This window comes from Solanum pennellii, chromosome 11 (genome assembly GCF_001406875.1).
Source record: "Solanum pennellii chromosome 11, SPENNV200".
NCBI classification, from domain to species: Eukaryota; Viridiplantae; Streptophyta; class Magnoliopsida; order Solanales; family Solanaceae; genus Solanum; species Solanum pennellii.
Genome location: NC_028647.1, coordinates 8,250,312 through 8,259,524, shown reverse-complemented (window position 1 = coordinate 8,259,524; position 9,213 = coordinate 8,250,312). Strand labels below are relative to the sequence as shown.

Here is a 9,213-nt window from a genome sequence, read left to right as displayed (position 1 = left end):
CCAAGTGTAAATCAAGCCTATGCAATGGCTATACAAGAAGAAAGTCAAAGGAAGCTAGGACAAACAGAAGGAGGTAAAGAACCTCTCACAATGATGGCAGGAAGAAGTGCTCAACCACATAATTTCAATAATCAAGTGAACAATAATCAGATGAACTTGCATACTAAGAAGACTCAGAGTCAGAACTCACTTGGTAGAAGGATGGGATTAGTTTGTGATCACTGTGGTTACAAAGGTCATACCAGAGAAAGTTGTTACAGAATTGTAGGTTTTCCACCAGATTTTAAGAGCAAGAGGAAGGGTTCTGGATCTATGAATGAAGCATATGCAAATAATTTTACTTCCGAGTCATCTGTTTCTGGATCTGGATCAGCATCAAGCTTCTATTTTCCAGGAGGCTATTTCACAAAGGAACAATATGAGCAAGTCACTAAAATGTTATCTCCTGCTCCACCTACAGGAAACTGCAGGGCTGAGGCTAATGCTGCAGGTATGAATCCTTTAAATGTTAATGATAGTGGAAATGCAGTGAGATGGATTATTGACTCAGGAGCAACACATCACATTACATGCTGTGAAAATATATTGAGTGAATGTAGAAAGTTATCAGAATCCAGTTGTAATAAAGTGCAAGTGCCAACAGGAAATAAAATTCATGTGAAACATATAGGAGATGCAGTGATTTTGGGGAACTGCAAGATAAGAAATGTGTTGCATGTACCAGATTTTAGGTTCAACTTACTATCAATTTCTAAACTAACCAAGGATCTAAAATGTAGTGTGTCTTTCTATCCTGATTTATGTGTGATGCAGGCTCTCTTTACTGGAGAGGTGATTGGGATTGGTAAGGAGAGTGATGGCTTGTATATTCTCAGACAAGAAGTAATACCTACTATTGGAGCAGCATTCAAAAGCAAGAACTCAGAAGAACATAAACTTTGGCACCTTAGACTAGGACATCCATCTTTGAAAGTATTGCAGCATCTACATATATTGAAGAATAAATTGGTTGAGACTGTACATGAAGATTGTTTGATTTGTCCTTTGGCAAAACAATGTAGACTCAAATTCCCTTCTAGTGTTATTCATAGTAATAAGATGTTTCAGTTGGTACATCTAGATGTTTGGGGACCTCATAAAGATCCAACTTATGATAGAAAACAATATTTTCTGACTATAGTTGATGACTTTAGCAGATTTACATGGGTTTCTTTACTGCAAACAAAGAAAGATGTAGTAGTTGTTTTGAGAAGTTTTATAACAATGGTTTGTAATCAGTTTGATTGTGCAATAAAGGTGTTGAGATCTGACAATGGAACTGAGTTCTTTAATATTCAAGTAAATGAGTTGTTGTCCTCTTTTGGTATTATACATCAAAGTAGTTGTGCATATACTCCACAACAAAATGGCATTGTTGAAAGGAAACATAGGCATATACTTGATACAAGTAGAGCTTTAAAATTGCAGTCTCATGTTCCTAGTAGATTCTGGGGTGAATGTGTACAAACTGCAGTCTATTTAATTAATAGGCTACCTACTAGTGTATTGAATGGACAATCCCCTTATGAAAGGTTGTTTGGAAAGGCTCCAAAACTAGAACATATAAGAGTATTTGGATGTTTGTGTTTTGCTACTACATTACCAAGAGGTGGAAAGTTTGAAGCTAGAGCTAAGAAAGCTGTTTTAATGGGTTTTTCTTCCACACAGAAAGGATATAAGCTATATGATCTTGAGGCAAAAATTATGTTCATTAGCAGGGATGTTGTATTCAGAGAGACAGTGTTTCCTTTTAAGCTCATGCAATCTGCTGATACAGGTCCTTGTCCTTTGCCAGCACCCTTCCTTGATAATGTAGATGATGCTAATGATGATGTAAATGTTGTAAATTTGGACTCATGTCATGATCATATTGAAGAGAATTCCAATAACACTGATGGTCTGCAGGAAAGTTCTCATAGTCCTCATAATGAACCTGCAAGTAAGGTGGGATCCAGAAGGACTACCAGAACAAGCAAGCCACCTGTGTGGATCAAAGATTATGTTGTGCCTCATAAGTCTAGTCCTCATTCTATCACTAATCATGTTTGTTATGACAATGTCTCTTCAGGATATCAATCTTATTTACAAGCTTTTTCAGCAGCTGTAGAACCTCAATCTTTTCATGAAGTATCACAAGATGAGAAGTGGATTGATGCTATGAAACAAGAGATTCAGGCTTTAGAAGATAACAACACCTGGACAGTTGTAGACTTACCTCCAGGTGAGAAAGCAATTGGTTCAAAATGGGTTTACAAGATAAAGTATCAGTCTAATGGTGATGTGGATAGATACAAAGCTCGACTTGTTGCCAAAGGATATACTCAAAGAGAAGGACTTGACTATCATGACACCTTTTCTCCAGTTGCGAAGATGGTTACCATTAGAATTGTTCTTAGCTTGGCAGCTTCTTATGGTTGGGATTTATCTCAAATGGATGTTAACAATGCTTTCTTACAAGGTGATTTAATTGAAGACATATACATGGAANCCAAGAGGTGGAAAGTTTGAAGCTAGAGCTAAGAAAGCTGTTTTAATGGGTTTTTCTTCCACATAGAAAGGATATAAGCTATATGATCTTGAGGAAAAAATTATGTTCATTAGCAGGGATATTGTATTCAGAGAGACAGTGTTTCCTTTTAAGCTCATGCAATCTGCTGATACAGGTCCTTGTCCTTTGCTAGCACCCTTCCTTGATAATGTAGATGATGCTAATAATGATGTAAACTTGGACTCATGTCATGATCATATTGAAGAGAGTTCCAATAACACTGATGGTCTGCAGGAAAGTTCTCATAGTCCTCATAATGAACCTGCAAGTAAGGTGGGATCCAGAAGGACTACCAGAACAAGCAAGCCACCTGTGTGGATCAAAGATTATGTTGTGCCTCATAAGTCTAGTCCTCATTCTATCACTAATCATGTCTGTTATGACAATGTCTCCTCAGGATATCAATCTTATTTACAAGCTTTTTCAGCAGCTGTAGAACCTCAATCTTTTCATGAAGCATCACAAGATGAGAAGTGGATTGATGCTATGAAACAAGAGATTAAGGCTTTAGAAGATAACAACACCTGGACAGTTGTAGACTTACCTCCAGGTGAGAAAGCAATTGGTTCAAAATGGGTTTACAAGATAAAGTATCAGTCTAATGGTGATGTAGATAGATACAAAGCTCGACTTGTTGCCAAAGGATATACTCAAAGAGAAGGACTTGACTATCATGACACTTTTTCTCCAGTTGCAAAGATGGTTACCATTAGAACTGTTCTTAGCTTGGCAGCTTCTTATGGTTGGGATTTATTTCAAATGGATGTTAACAATGCTTTCTTACAAGGTGATTTAATTGAAGACATATACATGGCACTTCCTCTAGGCTTCCAAGGACAGGGGGGGATCTAAGGTCTGCAAGCTAATGAAGTCACTTTATGGTCTTAAGTAGGCTTCTAGACAATGGAATATTAAATTCACTAAAGCATTGTTGGAAGCAGGATACTCTCAAAGTGTTCATGATCACTCTCTTTTTATTAGAAAGGAAGGAACTGAAATGATTGTGATCTTAGTATATGTTGATGATCTTTTGATAACTGGAAATAGCTCCAGAATGGTTCAAGAAGCCAAAGACACATTACACAAAAATTTTAAAATGAAAGACTTGGGAAGCCTCAGATATTTTTTGGGGATTGAAATCTTGAAGTCCAAAGAAGGGTTGTTATTGAACCAAAGAAAGTATGCTTTACACCTAATCTCAGAGGCTGGATTGAGTGGAGCAAAGACTGTAAGCACTCCTTTAGAATTCAATCAAAAGTTGACTAGTGTAGAGTTTGATCAACACACTGGTGGATCTGATGATGCAGAGCTAGAAGATGTTACAGCATACCAAATATTGATTGGTAAGTTGCTGTATTTGACAATTACCAGACCTGACATTTGTTTTAGTGTTCAAGTTTTGAGTCAATTCATGCAGCACCCTAAGGTTTCACATTGGGAGGCAGCATTAAGGGTAGTAAGATATATAAAAAGATCCCCAGGACTTGGAGTAATGCTTAAAAGAGGTACTGGGGTTACAAAACTCACAGGATACTGTGACTCAGATTGGGCATCATGTCCAAACACAAGAAGATCCATAACTGGATACATGGTAAAGCTTGGAGATTCTCTTATTTCGTGGAAATCAAAGAAACAGCAGACAGTAAGTAGGAGTTCAGCTGAAGCTGAGTATAGAAGTCTGGCAGCTCTTGTTGCTGAGCTGATCTGGTTAGCAGGCTTACTTAATGAATTACATTTTCCAGGTGCTACTCCAATTTCAGTGTTCACAGACAGCAAATCAGCCATTCAAATAGCTGAAAATCCAGTTTTTCATGAGCGTACGAAACACATCGATATCGATTGTCATTTCATTCGAGAAAAGGTAAAGTCAGGGTTCATTGACATTCAACATTTGTCCACTACCATGCAGCCTGCTGATATTTTGACAAAAGGACTAGGAGCCAGTCAACATCATCTCCTCATGACCAAACTTGGTGTGCTAGATGTCTTTCACCCTTCAGTTTGAGGGGGTGTATTGAAATATAGATATGATGATGTGTAGTTTTATGATTGGTTAGTTCAAATAGTAGTTGGAGTCACATGTGTTAGTTAGAATCACATGGTTGTCACACATTTTCCATTTTTCTGTTATGCTTTCCATTTTTCTGTTAGTGTTAGTTATAGTTAGTTGAAGAGTTAGTTTGTGGTTAGTTTTTGATTCTCTATATATATAGATAATACAGCATAGATGTAAACAAGATGAATCAATAAGAAAAAGGAAGACAGATTACTTCCACATTCTTCCTGCAAAACTATCTCTACGTTTCTTCTTTCTTTCTTCTTCTTCTTCTTCTTCTGTTCCTCTGTGTTTCTGTGTGTGTGTGAGTTCACAAACTTAATAGATACCGAACTTTATGGAGAACGTTTTACCCCTGTACTATTTAATAGTGTATTTTAAAGGTATATATGTGCCCACGTGGACATCATAAATATTGCATTATTTTAAATAGTAATGTTTCCACGTGCACACATATATTACCTTTAAAATATACTTTTAAAAAGTGCAGGGGGTAAAAGGTCCTCCATACAATTTGGTATCGTAACAACAATTTCGGTCAAAGTTAGAATATCTCTCAGACTATTTTCCCTAAAAAAGTTTGTTAACTACACTATATATTTAACAGCGAAGTTGATAACTAATTCCAAATTTTTCATAGCAACCAATCTCTCTATGTTAAAAATCAAACGACTCTCTCAAACTAATACGACAGATCGACATCAGAGGTGGCCTATGAGACGATTTCTGTTGAGTACAGTACACAATTCAGACTTGAAGTTCATTTACTCAAATATGAGAAAGATAGTTCTAAAGAATGAAACTAAGCAAAAACTTTTTTACATATCATTCATTAATATAACATCAACATGACAATAATATTATAAAGCAATATAGACATGAGAAGACTTACCAAATTGAGAAGGACTTGTTATGATATTCCTAATAATGTTGAAGACATCAACATAGACAAACTTAGAATCAGGCATTTTTTGCATCATGTAATCCAACAAGCTCCTCAAATTGGTATTGTAGAGACCCAAAGCTAAATTTACTGTTTGAACACAATCAAATGGCGTTGGAATTGGGAGTCTAGCGCGCACCGTTGGACTGCAACCATTTGGATATAATGACATTACCACAAATTTTCGTCCACCCAAGTCGTACAACTTCTGTAAAATGAAATCGTATTTAATTATTGTAATGACGGAAGAGGCAAAACCAACAAAAGGTGTGACGTAGTCAGTATACCTGGAGTTGTTGAGAGAGTCCAGTGATCAATTTAGAAATGAAGCCTGGAAGAGTAGAATTATTGAATGGGAATTTCAAGAAGTAGTTTAGTGAAAAGTCATTTCCACCAGTTCCAACTACAAATAAGTAATTGCTTAGTGCTTCATTGCTTTTGCATCCAAGTTGCTTTTCCAAATCAGGTATTGTTACACTCTCTAAGTTTCTGATTTGTTCATTCATGCCCATCACTTCTCCCTAACAATTTCATTAATTTATAAGAATCAAACATCAATATGTGTATATCTCGTTTTTCCAGAGTCAAACAGTTTAAGTTAAATCATAATGTATTTGTAAACTACGTTAATATATAAGTCACATATGAAAAATTTGCGATCAGAGATAGACTTGTTTGAATTACACAATAAATATTTTTTTTCATCATATTGATATGAAAAAAAGTTTTAATTTATAGTGTTTTTCATATAGTTTTCATGCACAATACATAAATGTGTCATTCAACTTGACTTCAAATCACATTTATGCCCTAGGATTTATAAGTGTAGCCAAAGATGGCGACATTTATAAAGTGTTGCCTAATGTCAAAGGTTACGCTTCTTTAGGCCACCCCCTAAAAAACGTTGTTTAAAGTCCAAAAGTTAGCCTTTTATCAAAGGTCATATATACTTTTTGCTAGTTTATGCTACACTTTTGTGGGGCGGCCGTAGCCCTAAAATGGTGTAGTGCCTTCAACTTTTGATGTGCACAAATAGACATTTAAATTTGTATAAAGTTGAACAAATAGACACACATGTCCTACATGACATCCTATATGTCATTTTTTTTATCCTAGTGGTGTCTTACGTGTATAATGTCATGTAAGACTCATGTGTTTACTTGTTCAACTTTATACAAGTTAAAGTGTCTATTTGTACATATTCAAAATTGAAGGACATAAACGTAAAATAAGGTCAAGTTAAAAGGTACATTTATGTATTATGCCTAGTTTTTAAATATCTATTGATTAACTTTGATAATTAATCACATTGACTCTCGAGAAACACAATAAGACAACTAAAAAGAGAGAGGATGTGACTTTTTATGATAAGTAAAGAAAGTAAAAAAGAGAAATCACTACAAGAAAACTTTGAATTACATAGGGATTTTTCTGGAGATTAGTATGAAAATTCGTATGAAACTTATTTTTCTGCAAATTTTTATGCTAATTCCCAGAAAAATTCTCATGTAATTCTCAGCTTTCTTGTAGTGAATGAATCAAAGAACTCACAGAAACAAGACCAGTTTCATCAAGAATACCAGAACCACCAGAAGCAAAATCAACACCTTGAAGAATGACATTCCCTTTAGTTGTAGGATCTTTAAATGTTGGAATTGGACCAAGTTTTACAAGTTCACCAAGTAGATCAATCACATTTTTACCATTTGTAAATCTTCCTGTTGGACCTTTTACATAATCTACTCCATATGGCAAGTAATTTGCTTTTGCTTTACATTTTTCAATAAAATTGTTGTTCCCATTATCAACTAATGAGCTTCCAAATATAAACATTCCTTTTATTTTTGTGCTTTGATCATTAAATTTGCATTGACAATTGCATACACATAAAAATGATGACAAGAATAAACTTTGGATGATGAGAGTTTTTGCCTTTTGAGACATCATGTTTTTTGTTGTTATATATTTTTTATTTGTTTCTTTCCTTTTGTGTGTGTTCTTCTTTATAAGAAAGATTTTTAAAAAAAATTTGAGTAATGGATAGGAATAAAATACTACAATGCGAAGTTAGAATTGAGTAGTAACTAACTTTGAAAGTGTTGACTCCTCTTTTTTCGATTCGTAATTAGTTGTCATGTTTTGTTTTGACACGTGGGACTAAAATATAAAATTTCATTAAATTGTTCTTATTTATTCAATGATGACAACATTTTCTTCTTCTCTTTGATTTTTTTGAAATAGAAACAAATATAAAGTATAAAATTTCATTAAAATTGTTCTTATTTATTCAATGATGACAACATTTTCTTCTTCTCTTTGATTTTTTTGAAATAGAAACAAATATTAGTTGTACGATTATTAATTTGTAAGTTAATATTTATAGTGATGCAAAAATCTTAATAGCTATCAATCACCTTCTCTTTTCTTTTGAATCTTTTGTATTGAGCCTTCATTGCCTATCTTGAATTATTATTGACAACATTTTTCAATGCTATTCAAAATCAATTTCATCATAGTGTCATATATTTAGTGTATTTGTACATAAATACATGTATCTGATATAAAAAAAATACATGTATTTAATATCAAAATATATATTGAGACATTCATAAGTGTACCCGTGCATATATATGTATCAAATATCCAAATAAGCATGAGAGAGAGAGAAATGGAAGGAGAGGGAGTGAAAGAGATTCTGTAATTATTTTAAAGTGAAGAAGAATTTAGTAGATATGGTACGTATATTTGGATGAATTTTGGAGAATAAATTGACTAGGATAAGTTCTGATTTAGTTTAGGTGTCCAACACATAGATAAAAAGACCAAACAATTCTTGACTTAAAAGTTGTCGAGGTCAACGACGGGCCTGACCCACGGACCGTTGACTGACCTACGATCTGTCATGGTCAGTTGTCGATTGGCTTTAGATATTGGAATGGGGGGTTTGAATCACGAACCATAGTCTGACCTATGACTCGTAGGTCCTGATGTGGATACAGACTTAGCTGGATCTTGTTGTGGTTCTGAGGAGGGGGTTGCAGGTGGCATGAGGGATGATTCAAGAATGAATTCACTTACAAGAAAATAAAAGCTTCAACGCCCTAGAAGTAAAAGTTGAAAGTTTTGCCCAATTTTAGGGTGTGGTTTAATAAGGGATAGTGATGGGTGGGTCAGTGCGATGCGATTTGACCCATTTTATTTTTCAAAGGTTAATTGGAAAATATATTATTTTTTATTGAACTGTTTCATTTACTATCTTGAATATTTTTGTAGTTTTAAAGAAATTGTCTTAATAAATATTGTTTTATCACTCTTATAACATGTTACAAGTTAAAATTAAATTTAAACCCACATAAAATCACATATACTTGCAACCGGCGCCACCTCGCCCCACATTAATCTTAAAAAAATCTACTTCAATCCGCCCGCATCCTATCCATCACGCACAACCTTAAATTCGCTCCGCCCCATCCGGCATAGCCTTATAAACCCATCCCATCCCGCCCCGCCCCATTAACATCCCTAGGTTTAATATCAATTTTTTGGTCTATAATGCTTTTAAACTTAATGGATTCTAATTTTAATCCTTATTGTCATTTAAGTTTGTGGTTTAATGCAAAAAAAAAA

General features: G+C 34.5%; 2 protein-coding genes across 2 annotated transcripts in view; one reads left to right on the top strand and one right to left on the bottom strand.

Moving 5' to 3' along the window:
* The window catches only part of LOC107003610 (GDSL esterase/lipase At1g29670-like), a 9,628-nt gene extending 2,086 nt beyond the window's left edge, over positions 1-7,542 (bottom strand). The window contains exons 1-3 of the mRNA XM_015201936.2: positions 7,138-7,542; positions 5,874-6,107; positions 5,536-5,794 (exon numbers count right to left, since the gene is read on the bottom strand). Coding sequence (XP_015057422.1) covers positions 5,536-5,794; positions 5,874-6,107; positions 7,138-7,533 — 889 coding nt within the window. The 5' untranslated portion in view covers positions 7,534-7,542. The remainder of the gene's footprint in view (positions 1-5,535; positions 5,795-5,873; positions 6,108-7,137) is intronic.
* LOC114074858 lies at positions 18-1,067 on the top strand. The gene is made up of 2 exons (XM_027912895.1): positions 18-490; positions 814-1,067. Exons 1-2 carry the CDS (start codon positions 25-27, stop codon positions 846-848), a joined length of 501 nt encoding a protein of 166 aa, XP_027768696.1. The 5' UTR covers positions 18-24; the 3' UTR covers positions 849-1,067.
* Positions 7,543-9,213: the final 1,671 nt, after the last annotated feature.

Bases quoted from the DNA above. Each gene is read 5' to 3' on its own strand.
- LOC114074858 (XM_027912895.1), top strand. From the start codon at position 25: ATGGCTATACAAGAAGAAAGTCAAAGGAAGCTAGGACAAACAGAAGGA. The intron at 491-813 runs GTATGAATCCTT...TGTGTGATGCAG, and splicing joins GGCTGAGGCTAATGCTGCAG to GCTCTCTTTACTGGAGAGGT.